The following is a 19,733-nucleotide window of genomic DNA, read 5'->3' as shown; positions in this document are numbered from 1 at the left end:
AGGAGTGGAAAGAGCTCCCGTCCACAGGGTGCTCACCCGCCTCTGAGCAGAGATGGCTGCCAGCCTCACGAGGAGCCACAAGGCCCTGCAGCTTAGACGTGGGCTTCAGTGGTGCCAGGAGCTCTGGAGCCAGCTGAAGGGAGGAGTCCTGACGCCCCCAGGGGGACTGTTGGGAGCCCAAGCCCCACATGGGATCTGGATGCTGCTCCGACCATGCAGGGCCTGGCAGGTGTCTCGTGACCACCAAAACAGATGGCACCTGGGATCTGAGTAGCCCAGTGGGCTACTTTTTTGCATTCGTTATTAAATTTGCTACCATAGCATGATGTCTCGATGCCTGACTCCTTCTTTATGGTCATGCAGAATGGGGGTTACCAAGTTGCTCGCAGGGTTGCAAGTCCCCAAGGTGTGCCATGGGTGGAATGGCCTGGGCTTCAGAAGTGGGTTATGAAGCTCCCTGAGGAACACACAGTGTTGTCACAGTCACTGAAGCTGGATTTATGCAAATCTATGTTTTGCTCCATGTTCCCTGTGCCCAAGGCAAGACGATTTTCCTCAGTCAGGCCTTCCTTCCCCCTCTGAGCCACCTGGGCCTCTGCAGCTGGTGTCTGGCCTGGAATTCCTCTCAAGCCTTCCACCATAACCTGCTTGCCTTTGCTTGGCCCCCCATCTGCTCCAGGGCCAGAGCCCCTGAGTCAGAGCTCAGCATGGGCACTCTATACCTCACTTCTGCACCCGGGTGTGCGTGGGGGCACAGTGGGTGTTTGAAGGAAAAGAGAGCCACGGGGATGGGAAGTGCCCATTCTCTGTCCTCCAGGCGCCCCTCAGGCTGGGTGCCCTGTTTCCCTGCAGACTCCCCTTCGAGCTAGTGCTAGTCCCTCTTCCTTCCATGCCCATTTTACCTTCCTTCTCCAGCTCATCCTCAGACTTCAAGGCTCCATCAGGGCAGAGCTTTCAACAAAGTGTTTACCTGGCCACCACCACACATGTGCAGGCCTGGGCCAGAGCTCCTAGGGATGGGACTTAGGGAGCAACAAAGGAGTGGCCTCTGAGCGGAGAGGACTGGCATCACTTCACTTACTCCTGCTCACAGTGTCCTTACATATCACCTCTTGCTATCCTGAGCACCAAAGTGCCCCAATTTCTGATCACTATCTCTGGAAAAGTCCCTCAGGCCCAACCACCCATCCACCTAGAGTCAGGTATAAACTACAACACTGATGCTTTAAATGCCAGGGTCTTGGTGCTCCTGAGAAGAGCTGGCTTCATACCATGGCGTACAAGCCCACAGGCCCAAGTTGACATTCTGGTAACTCCCATAGTGGTGAGGCAGGCTGACCACAGGCCTTCTGCTGAGCCACCCATGGTCTTACCAACCAGGAAGCCAGATGCCTGCCAAGGGCACCCAGCAGCATCAGCAGGCAAGAGTTCTCTTGGGAAACTTTGAGGAGGGGGGTCAGTGGAGAGCAACACCCAGATCTACTCTCAGGCAATCTATAGCAGATGATCTGGGTTACCAGTTTCCCCAGAAGGTAAAATTCAAGGAGAAAGAGAAAAGAGGTGACTGATTCCTCAACAAGGTAGGAACTGGTCCCATGCTCAGAGGAGAAACTGAGGCTAGGAGAAAATCGGTGGGAACACCAGTGTATTTTTATGGTCCTGGGCTCCCTACCATAGTCCTGGAATTCTACCAACTTTGACGTGGAGAGAAGATACCACCAGGCTATCAAAGGAGCAGGAAAGACAAAAGGGGGTTCATAGGATGAAAAGGAAGTTTGTCTGCTCTTAGCCATTCATACTGGCAAAGGCTCAGCTTCCAGCCAAGGCCTGGCCAAAACCAGCTCGTGGACCACATCTGCCACCTGCTGGCAAAACCAGGATCTGCAAGGGCAATTTTTCTCCGAAAATCAGTAGGCAATATTCAGTAGAAGTTCTATCCTCCAGTTTCCATTTAACCAGCAAATTCCATTCTATCCGTAAAACATACGGACTTCTGCCTGTGAAGCACGTTCAGCACCAGGGCCGATGGGCTTTGGCCTCGTACCCTGTCCCTATCCACTTAGGTTCTCCCCAGCTGAGTTACATTTCAACAACCTATTCCCGAACTGTGGATTCAAGTTGTACCTATTAGTGTAATGACATTTCAAATTAAGTAAACCAGTGAATTATGAATGTGAAAATATAGGTAAATAATGTTTTGAAGACCTTAGCATTTTTGGAATGCTTCAGAAAGAGCAAAGGCAAGTTGTTAAAAAATTGCTAAATTGTGGATAAATCAACCATGCAATAGCATAAAATTGGCAAAAATCTAGGATTCTGTTCTTAGATTACTTCAAAAGTGTTTTAAAATTTGTGTTTGGCTTTAAAGCAAAAACTGGAAGTTATAAGTCTCATACTAAAAAACAAAAAAGGAATTGGCTTAATAACAAATGTCCAATTTTTTTAAGAGTACAGTTTTTAGGGTGTGTGTGTGTGTGTGAGAGAGAGAGAGAGAGAGAGAGAATTCCTTGTTTTACCTGGCTGTTGAATAATGGACCAGGCATGACTGCTGTATACTCCACACTGTAAAAGGGCTTCGGAATGGAGTCCACGTATAAATGTTCCCAGGCCTGTGGGCAGTAAATGGAGTCAGTTGTTACTGTTACTGTTGTAACAACATGTTTCGTGGACTCCCCCTCCTTTTAATGCAGGGCCCCAGCCCCCTGGAGAGTTCTCCTAATATCCTATGTGGTTCTATCACAAAGGGACAGTTTCTCATTTATATGAGCCCACAGCTAAGTAGATAGGATAATGCTGCTGTCTCTTACATTCTTGTCTCCACCAAGAGCCCCCACCTTTGCCAGAAATCGCTGCCCTTCCTACCAAGCCCATTGCTACTACTTCCATGCTCCACCAAGCCCTGTGACAGGTGGACCTCTGAGGTGCCAAAACTGTGTGGTGGTTGGTGAGAAAGGAGAGCTAGAGCCACAGAAAGCTTTTCAGCATAGAGCAAAGAACTTGGACCGGGTCTGTGCAGCTGGAAGATCTTGGGGAAGTTAAGCTTTGTGGGTCTCTGTTCCGTCCTATCTAAAATGAGGATAACCTCAGAGAGTGGTTGCTGCACCAGCAGGTCTAGGTGTCTCACATGTGATTAGGCGATGTTACTTTCTGCACTTTAGAGCTGAGTACTTTGGAAGCACAGAGAAGTTAAGGACCTGGACCACAACCATACACAAGTCAGTGAAGGAGTCAGGCTTCCATCCCAGGGAGTCTTAATTAAGAGCCTGTATTCTTACTTACTCATCCAAACTGAAGAGATGCTGGCTTGATAGTTTTAAAATGTTACCCCTATCATGTTTTAATGAGGTCTGTGCACGGGATGCAAAGTAAGTGCTATAAGAGACCTCTAAATCAGACGATGGCAGAGGTCAGGGAAAGCTCCCCACAGATGTGACACCTCAACTGTTCTGTATGCTGATGTGTGTAACCAGAGCAAAAGGGGTGTGTGTGTGAGAGAGAGAGACAGAGAAAGGAGAGGGGCGGGGGAGGATGGAGGGCTAGAGGTGGCAAGGATCTGGTCACGGAGGGTGGGATATGCTCTTAACCCGTATGCTTCAGGAGAGGATTTCCCTGCTGCATATTATATCCACTATAGAAATCCACAAGGCCTTTCAATTTTGTAGGGATAGAAGGAACAAGACCTAGGTCACGGCTTTCATAGAACTTACATTGTAGTGGGGTAAGACAGAACATAAAGAAGTATTAAAAAGAAGACAACAGGTCCCAAATGGAGTCACTTATACTCAGCCACATTCCACGAAACCAAGACTTACAGTTTGGGCTCTCCCAGACTAGTTAGGTCATCTGTCGGATAGACCCCAACCATCCCCTGCAAGAAAGCAACCTTACAATAACCAACCTGCTTTTTTGTCTAGTATAATTTCCTGCTCCCTTCTGCCTATAAAGTTTTCATTTTTTACAACTCCTCAGAGCTCATTTCTGTTAGGTTGTATACTGCCCAATATTTATGAATCATCGAAAAAAGCCATTAATATCTAAATTTACTTAGTTGAATTGTGTTTTTTTTTTTAACAGAAGTACACATATATATAGTCTGACTATATAGCCAGACTGCCCAGATTCAGATCCTGGCCTCACCACAGGTTGGTCAAATACACATAAACAAGATACATTCAGATTTTAATAAGTGCTCTGAAAAAGTTGATCCCAGGGCCTGTTTTAGACAATTTGGTCCGGAAGTCCTCTCTGAGGTGAATTTGAACAGAGACTGAAGGACAGAGAGGGCAGCCATGCAACCAGACAGCTGCAGGCAGAAGAAAAAGAGCTGTAGAAGTCCGCGTGAGTGCTGGCACCCCTGTGGGCACGGGGGACAGACAGGGCAGGGGCCAGGCAAGGCCAGACACTGTAGGTAGGGCCTTGTCACCCAAGGTGGAATTATTTTAAGGGATGTAGAAACATTTGAAGGCTTTAAATCAATGAACGTGAATTGGCTTGTATTCCAATAAGGCTCTTTTGGCCACTGGTGGAGAGTGGATAAATTTGGTGGGGGTGACGGGGAGTGGCTGCAGGGAAGCTAGTCCGGGAAGTGTGGTCCAGGCCCCAGTGTAGTAGAGTGACAGGCCAGCAACTAGACAGGAAAACTGAATGAGGGGTGAAGGGAAGACACCGTGCCCAGATCAATCTTTACAGAGGTCCTGATGTGAATAGGAGCAGAAAAATAGGGTAGCAGAGTGAAAGGGGGTGAGAGGGGGCCTTTTATTTATTTTTTTTAAAGATTTTATTTATTTATTTGACAGAGAGAGAGGCAGCGAGAGAGGGAACACAAACAAGGGGAGTGTGAGAGGGAGAAGCAGGCTTCCCGCAGAGCGGGGAGCCCAATGCGGGGCTCGATCCCAGGACCCTGAGATCATGACCTGAGCTGAAGGCAGACGCTTAACGACTGAGCCACCCAGGCGCCCCGAGAGAGGGCCTTTTAAAGATGGGAATTACTAGAGCATGTTTGCTGCTAAGAATGACTCAGTAGAAAGGGAAAGATGATGAAGAAATGAGGGTGGTAATGAGGAGAGAAGTCCGAAAAAAAAAAAAAAATGCAAGGAAGTGGAAGGGTTGGCTTCTGAGATAAGAACTGGGAAGACAGAGGACACGGACATGGTTGCAGACAGGTGTGTGAAAATGCATACTAAAGTTTTTAAGAAGTCCTGAAAAATGATGAACATGCTCACCTGTAAGTAGGAGCCCCGTAACTTACTTGAACACAAAAGCCTTTATTCACATAGAACTTCTCAGTCTTCACTTTGTATCCCCTGTAGAGCATTGTGGTTACAAACTGAAGACTATATAGCCAGACTGCCCAGATTCAGATCCTGGCCTCACCACAGGTTGGTCAAGTAGCCTTGAGCAAGTTACTGTGCTTCTCTGTGCCTCGGTTTGATCACAAGAGGGGAAAGAACAGTTCTTACCACATAAAGTTGTAAAAAGTCTGTGAGCTCTTAAGAAGCACTTAGTGCCTGGCATAGAGTAAGCACTCCACGAATCTTGTTACTAATTCAACACAGAGCCACCTAGAACTGATGCTAGGTATTGAGTCATTGAAGTCATTACTTTGGCTGCACCATCTGCCCGTCCTCCACTTCCACATCTCTGTCTCCCCTTAGTGATCTACTGGTGTCTTCCCGGTTCCCTTCTTCCATAGTAACCACTTGAGGCTTGGCATGCCTCATTCTTGATGTGCCCTGCACCCCATCTGTCATTGCTCTTGGTGGAGAGTTGTGTATTTATTTAGGTTTCTAAGGCAGCTGGTAATGGATGGGGGGGGCATATCATCGTCTTCTAATTTTGTAAGAGTCATCCTCTTCTCCCTCTAACCTCTTCTGAGAAAACAAGAGCCTCAGAGAGTTTAGGCAACTTGCTGTAGGTGAGGGAACTAGTGTGAAGCCAGGATCCTACTTTAGGTATCTGGCATTAGAGCCCATGCTCACATTACTACAGTCATTTCAGAGTGCTGTATATAGTTTCCTTATGACACATTTTGAGGGCCATGAATATTGCATTTCAGAGGACAGAAATAGCACAGATGATAGGTCCTAGTCATTGGCTTACCCAGCCCAACATTTATTGAATGCCTACCTCCCAGGCATTATTTAGGAGTCAAGACAGGTTCTTCCATCCAAGGGCTTCCAGAATGAAGCTCTAGAAGAGAAGCACACAGGGTGCCCTCACAGAACGTTAAAAGGCCCACAATATGTTGCTGTCTTATATCCTGTGGGAAAAAAAGGGAGTGAACAAATGAATAAATGAGTTAGCAAGCATGCACTGGGTATATGAAAGAAAAAGTCATGGCAGGGAAGGTTCATCAGAGAATTATCTGAGCTAAGTCTTAAGCAATGAGGATTTAAAATAGGCAAATGCAGGAGTAAGCAACCAAACCATGTACACAGAGATGTAAAGTATATGTCACAGAGGAGGTTCAGCTGGAATGGGGTGAACGGCAGGAATGTTACATGAAAACAGAACCAAAACAAAATGTTTAACTGTTCTAATTATATAAAAAAAAATCAGTATTGATTTTGAGGCATTTCTCTCAAATGAGGCATTTCTCTCAATTACTCTTACCAACCACACAAAGACTGGAACTACTTGGGATGGAAAAAAATGACTTGGAAGTTCAGAGTGTACAAAAGTTCTCAGGTGGGAGACCATATAAAATTCCTCCTTTGCTCTTCGACATTTCTCTACATTAAACCATTTCTGTTCCTTTCCAAGGTTAAAGCCAGCAATTGCATTTGCATACACTGATTATTTTTTATAAAAGTACATGAAGTCATCATTATAGTAGCCCTGTGAGACCATCTCCCATCCTCATGTGACAGATGAAGGAAGCAGCACCAGGCTCAGCAAAATTGAGACTTGTCCAAGATTGCCTAAACTCACCATCTTGAGCTCAGGCTAACCTGGATTCATAGGATTCAGTAGGTCCCATCCTCTCTGGGACCTTGTCTTGTCAAGACACATGTGCTTTTAGTTCTTCCTTTTCGTTCTGATCCTTCAGTCTATTTTTCTCAAGACATGTCATGATTCTATTCCCTGACTTTTCAGAAGTTCTCTTTACTGCTGCTTTACCACTCAATCATAACTATGTCCCCACCTATCCAGGTAACCCTAAGTCTTACATATGTTATACCCAACAGGAATCCCCTTTTTCCTTCTGTCCACAAAATGACACTAACGGAAATGGAGCCATACAAGCAAATGACACAGACCTCACAATGGAAGAGACTGGAGAGGTGTATACAAGGCAATAAGGGAGAAATTATTCCTTTCTTTCCACCCTGAAACATTAAGTGGCAAGCTGATGCCATACCTGACGTGTGTTTCATCATAGTCTCTTCAAACTATGATGTACAAACTGGAAAATACATCATTGGATGTTACTTTCCCTGCACATCTTGTATGCTGCCAAATCCTTAGGGCTCAGCCCCAAATGCTAATCTTGGCCATTTTACCTAGCTAATGGCAACCTGAGTCCTCTCTCTTCCATTCTCACTGTGCAAAAAGCTTCCTCAGCAGAGTATCTTTGGCTTTCCAGTCACCAGACCTCCAGTCTAACCAGCTTGCTCCCACAATCCGTGTGCCTCCTAAAACAAAGGTCACATTACTCTTTCTCACAAACTACAAGTTCCTACTGCCTTTAAAATGAAGACAATTTCTCCAAATGTTTCAATTCTGATCCCCAACTTCTCAGACTTCTCTCTCATTATATTCTCTTCATATACCCACATTCATGCCAGGCCATTCCACCTTCCTTGCCCATGCACACACTTTTAAACCTCCTTGCTTTCCCCTTAACCTGGGAATACCCTTCCTTACACCAAGGCTCAAAAAATGCCTCCCCTGCAAAACCCTCATTTCCTCTGATCAATCCCTCCCTGTGTTCCTTCAGCATGGTTCCTGTTCCTCTACACAACATTATTTCAATCAGGCTGACCAGACTGTCATCCATTTTTGTATCTTTCCTTACCCCCACCTTCCAACATAGGATCTTAGGCATATATGCATTCATCAATTGACAAAATTAAATGTTAGAATTCTAACATTAACAAAGCGTATTTGAAGTATTTTAGTTTCAAACAAAGTCCAAAGACATTTGGTACGTTAACTGTAAAGCTAAAAAAAATTTTAAACCACAAAATCAGTACAAATCAATTTTTATTTACATGAAGTCAATGGACCTTTGAAGGAACAATACTAAAATAAATAGAGTACCTAGACTAACAAGGACGAACTACTCCCATCTTATTTAGCATCACTGCGGTATTACAACTGGATGAATACTGACTCAACACTTTGATGTCTGCTTTTGTCACCCAGTCTCTCCTTGGGAGGCCTCTCCAATGACTGTGATAAAACAGAGTGAGTGCATGCACCAGGTTGGCAACCACATCGGCTGATGGAGCAGCAGTGATCACGTAAAGACCTACCTACCCCGTCCCGTCCTTTCCTCAAAGCAGGGAAGTTTGAGTGCAGGTGAGGGTGGGGACAGCATGGATAAGATGGTTTTCTGGAGCAAGAGTTGAGCAAGATAGAGGAGTGTCGTCATACAGAGACATCCTGGCCAGCACAGGCAAAGAGAATATAAATATGGCGAAGGTGAAAATACACTCAAAGCTGAAATCCCCAGTTTGTTCTTAAATAGATCTTCTTTGAACTTATTTTTACCAAGTGGCCATGATGGCTGCTCTCCCACATGGTTACCAAGGACTAGGTTAAAGGCACTGAAGAAAATTCCTTTTAGATAAAGTTTCTCCAGAGATTTTAAACACAAGAAAAACAAGACTAGACAAACCAGAAACCCAGGGTGATATTTTAGGCTCTTCACATTCTGTATAAATCCAAATCTAAGAAACCTGCCCTAATACTACTACCCCTTTAATCCCAATCCACAGGAATCTTAAGATTACCCAGAAAAACTTTTTACCACAAATTTACATTTTGTTTTCAATGAAAAAACTCTTAATTTCATATTTTTCATACCACTTTTTTCTTTTTTATTTAAAATATTATAACCAATTAACATACTAGGTAACAATGTTTACATTCCAGTGGTGCATGTTTAATGACTAGGGCATGAATGATTAAAAACCACAATAATTATCTCAGCATTCCCTACAAAGTGCCCCATTTTGTTTTGTCTAGAGGAGAGGAGAGGAGAGGGAATGGAACACAGGGAAGGAACAGGAATGAAGAAGGAATGGTATCATAGAGGGAGAGAAACAAATGTCAATTATCATATGCAGGTTTCCAGGTTTTAAAACCCGTTGAACAGGATAAACTGTAATGAGAAAATAGATGTCACAGTCCAGGTAGACAGCTAGTTCAGTTTAACTTCATCATTCAGCTAAAAGATTAAGAGCTTCTCAAAAATATACCAAATATCGGGCCTACAAAAGTAATTTATTTCTTCGTAAAATTTACTAAGATTTATTCCTTTTGTAAAATGTAAAGAATGGACTGATACCACGAGCAGGTTTCTACTTATAAAAACAGACAGTAATAATGTCCAACGAACACATCTAACACAATTTTCCAAGATATACAGTGAAAGATTTTCCATGTGAGTCTCTCTTACTGATGCAAGGTATATATTTTACACACTTACTGGTATTGTGTCAACATTGGCTATAAAGTATTTAACACACATTTATAATTCACACTCAGTAAAGAGCTTACAATAAGGGCAATAGCTTACTTGGGAAAGCATAGAAAATTAGTGTGAGGTAGTTCAATAAAAACCTAGTTTAATTTGTAAATTATTGTGAGAATAGAACATTGTGCAAAACTAATCCACAGGTAATATTTCTCAGAAGTTTCAGGAACGAAGAGAATCTAAACTAGAAATGGCCAGAAATTGTTACTCTTACGAGACTCTCCTTAAGAGCACTTAACTAAGAGCAGTTAGTTTGAAATTAATTAGGACATTTGTTTTCCTTGTGAGTTTTCTAATCGTACCCCAAACTATACATTTCTGCTTCAATGCCCTTTACCTCTTCATCTTTCTTGCTATTAAGGAAAAATTAGTTTCCTCTGATTCAGGAAAAACCTAAGAGAGATCACAGAAACACAATGTACACTAACATGTAAAGGATACGGAGGCAACATTTAAGAGGGCTGCTAATGACAGAACAGTGGTGTTTGCTTTTTCTACTGAGAAGAGTTTACTGGGGTTATGGGGCTTCATGCATTCACTCTACAGCTAATGTGTGACTAATGAATAACACTCACAAACTACAACAGTATTTTTGAAAATAGACTATGTCTTTACCTCAAAATGTGCAGGCTTGTGCCTAGGCAACACTGAGTAGTTATGTCTTCATATGTATAGCACATACTGGCCGACAGTGTAAACCAAGTCTTATCTGTAACCCCAAAACAGTTTCACTTGCCCGCTTCTGATCTCACTATCAGACACTGATGTCCTCTTTATCTTCTTAGACAAAACAGCAGGATTAACATGGAAGAGAATAATGAAAGGGCTTACAGTAAAGTTTGCTGCTTTGCATACCATCAAGCTTCTCTGTACTATGAAGGGGGCTGTGCGGGTAGCCTCCTCATTTAAGAGGCTGGCATTTCTCTTAGGAAGTCTGGTGTGAAGCACTGTGCCTTGAACCAACCTGGAAGAGTGCATACCAGGAACAATCAGCAGCCAATGGCGTGTGACGAAACGAGAACTGTTCAGCAAACAGTATGAAAGAGTTGAGATGCTCTATTTATGTATATTATAAATAAGCAATCCCAACAACACAATTATTTTACAAATGGTCAGTATACATTAGAGAGTAACAGAGTAGTAACCAGGAAGAACGATGTAGAAAGAATTAGTGTCTCTTTCCTATAAAGCTGAATAATAAAATGATAGAAAGTTGAATAATAAATCAAAATAATTTTCTGACAGTAAGACAATGCGTATATTAAATATATAATGTTGAAAAACCAAAGTTATAAGAGAAGCAAGGTGGCTTTACGTAAGTACTGCTTGACAGAAATCTTATTTGTAATTTCTCTTAAAAAAAACAACACACAATGTTTAAGATGTTTTAAAGGTTCAAAAAGCTTGTAAAATCAAAAGAACCAGTACATCTTTAGCTTAACAGATTTAAGAGACGAGGGAAAGCTGTATTTAGATACTGCATTTTAAAAACCCAGGGCACGCAACAATTAACAGCCTTTGTTTTCAGGATAGAATTTGTTCAGTATTTTAGTCTATGCTAACTAATAAGAGTTGCTTTTCTCTGCATCAACTGAAGCACGCTGGTTGGCAAGGGGGAGCTGGCATTTAACAAATGATACAGTAAGAACACCTGGTTTTCCTTGCTTAAGCAAGATCTCTAATCAACAGAGATGGCTTACTAGAATCAAACAGAAAATATGGGAAACTTCTGAAAGCATGTCAGCTGTTAAAGTGCAACAGCGAAACAATCTATCCCAGGGAAAATAAAGCTGATTAACTGCCAAATATAAACTAAGAACACACTCATGCTCAAATTTCTGCTAAAATCGTAAATCCAATTCTGTTTCTGTAATTCAAGAGGTGTTATAATCTCAAAACTCTAATTTGCTTAATAAAATTAATGCACCATGTTGTATGAGTAGAAAAGGGATTGATAAAAAGGCTGACAACTTCAAGAGGCTAGAAATCACGACTTGAAACCGTCAAAAACAAACTTGCTATTTCAAAGCATAGAAAAAGGCTAATGTATTTTAATCCTAAATATTGCACATTAACAATAACCTAAAATACCTAACTCAAAAGGAATTTTGCACTAAATATACGAATAACATGCCAAGCGAACTATCAGACACTGCATATTGAGATGCACCAGTTCTTGGTCCTGTTGGTCATGAATTCCCATGGGCTTTCTGCCTAGAACCTTGTCACTTACTTAAGTATGCATTTCCTAGTTCATTACATGAAATCCCTCTTGTTCCAAAAATAACAAAAGATGCCTGGGGGCAATACAGAGAATGTATTTCAGAGATAATGAGACTTCAATGACATTTACTTAAGAATAATTCAGTTGTGGAGAAAGAATCCTGCAGGTATAAAATGTAAACAGTTAACATACACTTGTCAGGAGCAGCACCATTCTCACACTACTCAACATCCACATTGCATGTTTTATTGAAAATCAGGTATAAAAAAACAAAGACTCAGACTAAATCACCACCACTTATGCCTGCTCTGCTCAATGTGAAGAAACAGTCCTTAGAAAATGATATCCTATATATGGCTGTGTGCTACTATTTTCAGATGAACGGTATATTGCTCATTTGATACATCACCTACAGAAACTGAAGTAGGCTTTGGAACCTCCCAACAGCTAGTATAAATATGATTATGCTACAGGTAGAATCAAATGGCCAGAAACACCTTGAGAACTGGTGCTCAACTGACTGATACTGTGATAGGAAACCAGAAAGGTCCAAGGGCCTGAGGCTGCAGGAAAGGGAAAGACCAGACTCTAGACCACTGCTGGGACCTACAGCCTGAGTAGATTAACTCAGTGTATAGAAAAACAGGCTCATAGCTAGTAGAAGTGAACCATCTGTTTATTTGCATTGAAATGTATTATTCATGAAGTATCCTCTTGACTTTATGTGATCATAAGCTTTGAGCATGCCACAAATTTGCAGAAAATACCATAATCTTTTTACTTAACTTTTGTTGTGTGGGGTGGGGGAATAGGAGGGCGGTAGTAGACGCCCAGCATCTTCAAAGACATGCTCTGAGTTATTCTGCCATTTAGATGATGGGGCTTTTGCCAAAAAACAATGTAAGATACCTACCAATTGTTGTAATTAAATTAGGATTGGCAAGTAGCAAATATTGGAGGTTTTTTAACACGTTCATCATTTACAGTAGTTATTCCTGAATACAACTGGCTACAGGTTATTTTCCCTCACTCCTCTGGGGTTATTTCATTGATAAGCACATAACCCTGAAGGATAACATCATGAACAAAACATTTGAAATAAAGTTCTAATAAAAAAAACTATAAAAATCTTAAATAATTCATGATATAGGCAAGTCACCACATAATAGTTGCTTTGATAAACAAAATCTTACAAATTCAGTAAAAAAAAAAAAATCAGCAGCATAAGATAAAGCAAATATGCAAAAATTTTAAACCATGATAAAATAATTAGGTTTACATTATACAGTTAATTACAGCGAAAATACAATACAGTTTTGTTGCTGTTTTAAAACACAACTTAAGTTTTAAATTACATCACTTGAAATTAAAAAAAATAAACTACTTTACTACAAAATGAATTCTACATTTTTGAAAATCACTCAAAAATAAGACCACTGAATTGTTTTCAAAGTAGTTCTATCAATGACTCAATGACTCCCCACCCCCCCCACCCTACCCCCCCACACCGAGGCCCAAGTAGTCATCTACAGCAGCCCAGAGGTCCGGCTGATGCTTCTAGACTGCTGTCTGTGTCTGAGGCCAAAGTCGGATCTGTTGACATTGAAGACACATCATTGACAGACGATGATGACGATGGATGCTGAGAGCCATTGATCACTGCTGCACCTGTGCTATGAGAAACAAAACAGCAAATCAGTTGCAGACAGAGTTGCACACCGAGCTACCTACACTGTACTGGCTACCTCTAGTGGTCAGTAATCTTCTTCCTCTTGGCTTTGAAAAGGCTCATTAGGTTGTGCGTGAATAATACTGATAATACATGGAAGACTGTCTGTACTGCAGTTTGTTGGAGAGAGGATCTCAAAGAGATATATGACCCACAAAGTTAAAAACTACTGCCCGCCCTACTAAAAATGACTTATCTTCTCACTGTAAACTCCAAACAGTATTCTGGTACATCTTTTTTTTTTTTTTTTTTTTTTAAGATTTTATTCATTTATTTGAGAGAGAGAGGAAGAGAGCACATGAGTGGGAGGAGGGCCAGAGGGAGAGGGACAAGCAGACTCCCCGCTGAGCGGGGAGCCCAACTTGGGGCTCCATCCCAGTACCCTGAGGTCAAAACCTGAGCTGAAGTCAAAGTCAAGACATGTATCCTACTGAGCCACCCAGGTGCCCCCTGGTCATCTTGTTTTAAAGCAAAAGCCAAGACAAAGGCTAAAATCATTTTAAAAGAAAGGGCCTTAGAGTTCAACTGTCCCAGTTTGCCTGAGGTTACATGACTTGCCAGGGTCACTAAAATGCCCTAGTCTTGTTATTTTTACTCTAATAAATACTTGATAAAAGCAAATTATGATTTACTAACAGATCAAGTAGGGGAAGACTGGGGTGCCTGGGTGGCTCAGTTGGTTAAGCGTCTGCCTTCGGCTCAGGTCATGATCCCGGGGTCCTGGGATCGAGTCCCTCGTCAGGCTCCCAGCTCAGCGGGGAGGCTGCTTCTCCCTCTCCCTATGTGCTCTCACTCTTTCTCTCCCTCAAGTAAATAAATAAAATATTTTTTTAAAAAAAGTAGGGGAAGACTGTTTCCTTTAGTGAAAGTATAGCTAAGAAGCATTTCCTGGATTAAAAAAAAAAAAACAGGAATATATAACCAATAGAGAAATCCTTTCAAGGGAGTTAGGTTAGGAAATGGGAGGGAATCTCATGGGGGGTGGGAAATATGTTAAAGGTGATTCATGTTCTAGGTAAGTACTTTTTTATGGTATTTCTGAACTATGTGATCACTAAATAAGGGTCATTCCAAATTTGCGTTTATTAAATAATTCAAGTTATACAATAGTTCTTAACACATTTATGGAATAAAAGCAATGGTTTCCAAATTGAGCAGTAAGAATTTTTAGTGCTGAATTTTAGGCACTCAAGGATGCTAAAAACAAAGCCAGTTGATGGACTCTGAGAAACAAATTGAGGGTTTTAGAGGGGAAGGGGTGGGGGGGTGGGTTAGCCTGGTGATGGGTATTAAGAAGGGCATGTATTGCATGGAGCACTGGGTGTTATATGCAAACAATGAATCATGGACCACTACATCAAAAACTAATGATGTACTGTATGGTGACTAACAATAAAAAAACAAACAATCAAAGCCGGTTGAAAACCACTGCTCCAGAACCTAGCATCTCAGTGTTTGAAATTATCCTACTATTCTGTCTAATGATGAACAATAAACACTTTGGAATACAAAAGGTCCTCTGAGAGCTTGTCTTCAAATGCAACAAGGAAATAGCCAGGGGCATGGGAATAGGCAAATCTTTAGGATGCTGGGGAGGGGGCTGGGAGACAGAAAAGAATGGAACCATTAGGGACAGAGCAGTTGACACAAGGTAAAATGAATAAAAAAAGCAGAGTCAGTACACTTCAGGCCTGACCCTCTACTTCAAATTCCATCCCTAGGACACTAGAGAATGTGCCTGTTCTGACTGAAGAGTACACAATACCACGGCTAGCTTCGAAGACTGGTACTGAAATATTCAAATCGTAAAAGGGTTCCACCAAATATACATTTTCATGCCTCTATTTTTTAATCCAAATTTCATTTTGTCCAAACTTCTTAATCTGATAAAAATTAACTTTTATGTACTTTATTTTTTAAATTATTTTTAGGGTAATCTCTATCCCCAACGTGGGGCTTAAATTTACAACCCTGAGATGAAAAGTTGCATGCTCTACTGGACTGAGCCAGCTAGGTGCCCCAAAAACTAACTTTTAAATGCATTAAACATTAAAGAGTTAAATTTTTAATCTGAAAATCAAATACCTATGAAAAGTACTTGTTTTTTTCCCGAGCTTTAAAGCAATCTAGGAAATTCTCAAATATCTGAATGGCAGTAATAGGAAAAATGGTTAATTTTGGGTAGCTGGGTCATTTCCCTCTTAAGTGAGTCTCTATACCCTCAAAGGCATGCAAACTCACTGTAATATTAGCCAAACCAAAATAAAGATAGGAAAGTGGGAAAAATAATATATTTAATTTTTATTTTTTATTATCTTTTAAAGATTTATTTATTTGACAGAGAGAGAGACGGCGAGAGAGGAACACAAGTAGGGAGAGTGGGAGAGGGAGAAGCATGCTTCCTGCTGAGCAGGGAGCCCGATGTGGGCAGGACCCTGGGATCCTGAACTGAGCCAAAGGCAGAGGCTTAATGACTGAGACACCCAGGCACCCCTCATTTTTAAAAATCAAGTTGAAAGGGTATCGTGATTATCTGATATTCTAATTTGTCAAAGACTTCCTTCTGTTTTTGCATATAATCAAGAACTGAATACTTTTATAACAGGCTGATTCACTAACACTTTTCTCTGCAGGCTATAACTGAGAATCCAGAAAATGTCTAGAAACCTAGAAACCTACAGTCCTGTCCTTTCCACTTATTTTATAACCACAGTCAAGTGTTCTTTAAGATTCAATTTCTTTAAATTAAGAACAGATACAACTGCTCTATCTCATGAAATTAAATTTACTCAAACATTCAACACTTAAGATGTACCATTCATTAGGATAGCATTCTGAAGTATAAGTCTCCCAAATAACAGACTTTTCAAATCCCATTCGAATTTCCAACATGAGTAATTTACTTATGCTACTACTATACATCAATACAAAGCCAATTAAGTCCGCTATTAAAGCATTTACAAAATATAGCTTTTGTTACAACTAAACTGTAGGTAAAAGCTGTTAAAATCAATTCATATTTTCAATAGAATCTATATTAGAATTTGGAAAACTCACTCCTGATCAAGGATTTAAAAAAATAAAAAAATATAAAAACTAACAAATATAACCAAAACTGTTACAGAAAGCCACAGAAATTATTTAAACAAATGTTTAGAGTACAACAAAATGCGCATTTGAAACTATAGTTAAAAATCTTACCCATAGGATATCCTTTTTTTTTTTTTCTTAAGATGTAGAAGAGTTTTAGAGGGATGATTAAAATGACATTGTTTTACTCAAATTCAAGACCTATCTGTCGAACACTACTTGGCCTTCAAGGTTCAATTCAAATTTCATCTCTTTCCTAAAGCTGCCCTAACGTCTGTAGCCAAAAGTCTCTGCTGCCAGCCAAAGGCCATACGGGATGCTGGAAAAACCATGGCATCTGAAGTTACTGGTAAACATGGCTTCTTCAAGTAGTAGCTTTTCTACATTTTTGTAATTTTATGTTCATTTACTTTTTCTGAACTTTAGTTTCCTCATCTGTAAAATGTGAATAATCCCTTCCATGAGGTCTTAGGCAAGGCTTAAATGAAATAAAGTACATAAAACCACGAGTGCCTGTCATGTAGTACGTACTTAATATATACAAGTTACCTGCCATTTAACTTTTCCCCCAATGCTTTATGCTTTATTAAGGGCTAAAATTAAATATAAGCTAGCTTATGATAAAAGAAAATGCTTAACTCCTGCAAACCAGTTTTCTTCCTAGATATGGAATGATTTCTAATGGCAGTTTTAATGTTACTGCCTTAGTTTAGCAAATTTAAAAATACTAAAATGAGAAAGATGGCAATTCTATCACATGTACCAAATTTTTCAATGAAGCCTTAGTTCATCCAAAGTAAAGACTGTTAAAATCTTGGTAAGTATACTGACCTGTGAAAAAATTCTTCTTTAAAGAGAACAATGCCAACAGAAAAAGGTTTTAAATTTCTCTTCTTCAGTGGAATGTCAGTTTTATAGAAAAAGATGTACATTTTATGAAGTCAGTTACTGATATATTAGTATGACGTATTGGTACAAGAGTGTACCAGTGCTTTCAAATTTAACTACCCAAGTTGTATTCCCTATACTTCTTAAACTTTGAACAAGAACCGTGGTAAATATGGGGAAAACTGCAGGATTCATGCAACTGAAGATTACCACAGAAGAAGTAAACTGTAACCTTAACCAAGCTTATATTGTAACCAACCTAAAGGAGAGGGCTGCCCCCTTATAACTCCATTCTTGGTTCTCTCCTCCAAGTCCATAACTTCTTTGTATATCAACTCTGAAAAAGAAGTGAACAAAAACAAACTTTTCAAAAGTCTGAGAGCCAATCTCACAGATATCTACGTTTTAAGTAAAACATTTTTATACACGTTAACTATTTCTAACAGTGTCCTTTCAATGGCAAAGAGTCCCTTAAGTGTCAGTCTGAGATTCAAAGGTGTTAGTAACAATTCCCTGATCTTGAACTATGAACTATACTAAAAGAAAAAAATCTCTGCTATAACTAATGTTTCTAAAGTTGGATTAAGGATAGTGCTTGGGTTAGAAGCCTTATGTTTTTTACTCCACCAGCATTTTGTATTATACCGTATCATCCTACACATCATACTACAAATGCTCAATTCTATCTCAGTGAGGGCTTGAATCACATTTGTCTTATTCACATCTATTTCCTGAGCTGTGGTATAGTACATCAGGTGCTTATCCAGATATCTGTTAAAAGATTTAAATGCAAGCATGTATGAAAGCTTCTTTAATCAGAATGGAATATAAATACATTTTTATTTTTTAAAAAAGCAGGTAGCTACCCTTCAAATCCTTATGATTTGAAGCATGACATGCTATCACAGTCAATATTTCTCCATGGAAATCTTTTTTTTTTACTGTACAGTAGGTGGACTGTTGTGAGCACTGCTCCAACTGAAGAGAGAGCAGATGCTGTCCTGAGGCCATATGTGCCTCCTGCCCTGTGTTCTGTGGGTCGGAATGTCTACTTCAGAAGAACCTTCTAGTAGATGTTACATCACCATTATTCATCTTCTTTGGGTCATGGAATCCTGTGAGAAGTGCATAAGAGCAATGAACCCTCTTCTAAGAAAAATGTACAAGCAGAAAATGTTCAAAGAATTTCAAGGTATCTAATTCCTTAAATTAAGCTGATAAGGAATCTCTGATTATAAGGTAAAGTAAGTGGATATGTCAGAATGAAAAGGAGCTAAAGACAGCTAAGTTTGCTTGCTATGGTAATCTTTTGGTCTTAGAAGGAGGAAAAATAGGAAGTCTGGATAGAGGAAAGAATGGAAGATGCTTTTCTTGAAAGCAACAAAAAGGAATGATAAGTATTTCAAATAGGATTTTTTTTTTAAAAAGAGAAAACAACACCCATTTGTGAAGAGGTATTAGGGCATAGGAACCAAAGCTAATTAGGAGTACTAATTAGGGAAAGCAACCTGTAAGCTAATGGTTCTGGCAATGGATTTTTCTTCCTATTATAATGCTAAAACTCTTAAGTAGATCTTAAAAAAAGGCAGTTTGTGGGTAAATGAGCTGCACTTGGACTAGGAGAAAAAGATACAGAATAAAGGTAAACATGTTTAGAGTAATCCAAAATCACAGATACATCTTTATACACAAACAAAAATACAGCTGACTCTTGAACAACACAGGTTTGAAATGGATGGGTCCACTTATACGTGGATTTTTTCAACAAATATATGTACAGTACTGTAAATGTATTTTGTCTTATGATTTTCTTAGTAACATTTTTTTCTCTAGCTTACTTTAAGAATACAGTATATAATACATATAATATATAAAATATGTGTTCATCAACTATGTTATTAGTAAAGGTTCCAGAAAGCAGCAGGTTATAAGCAGTTGTTTTGGGGTAGTCCAAAGCTCTATGTGAATTTTTGACTGTGTGTGAGTCAGTATCCCAACCCCTGCATTGATGGAAGGGTCAACTGTATTATGTTTCACTAATTTTAAGATGCACTTTTTCCAGTTTAATATCTATGAAATGGAGTTGCATCTTATAATCA

The 19,733-nt window shown here is 40.2% G+C and overlaps 1 protein-coding gene across 5 annotated transcripts in view; it reads right to left on the bottom strand.

Moving 5' to 3' along the window:
* Window positions 1-9,008: 9,008 nt before the first annotated feature.
* Window positions 9,009-19,733, bottom strand: part of MAPK8 (mitogen-activated protein kinase 8) — a 41,588-nt gene continuing 30,863 nt past the window's right edge. For 2 of the 5 annotated variants that reach the window (XM_044916528.1, XM_044916530.1), the window contains 2 exons: window positions 17,894-17,971; window positions 13,435-13,595 (listed from right to left, as the gene is read on the bottom strand). In XM_044916528.1, coding sequence (XP_044772463.1) covers window positions 13,450-13,595; window positions 17,894-17,971 — 224 coding nt within the window. In that variant the 3' untranslated portion in view covers window positions 13,435-13,449. Of the gene's footprint in view, window positions 13,596-17,893; window positions 17,972-19,733 lie in introns of all 5 variants that reach the window. The other 3 variants (XM_044916529.1, XM_044916527.1, XM_021700252.2) reach the window with 2 other exon arrangements.

The sequence above is a fragment of the Neomonachus schauinslandi genome, chromosome 6, assembly GCF_002201575.2.
Source record: "Neomonachus schauinslandi chromosome 6, ASM220157v2, whole genome shotgun sequence".
NCBI classification, from domain to species: Eukaryota; Metazoa; Chordata; class Mammalia; order Carnivora; family Phocidae; genus Neomonachus; species Neomonachus schauinslandi.
The sequence above is the reverse complement of the archived record's forward strand: the minus strand, read 5'-3'. Positions and strand labels throughout refer to the sequence as shown.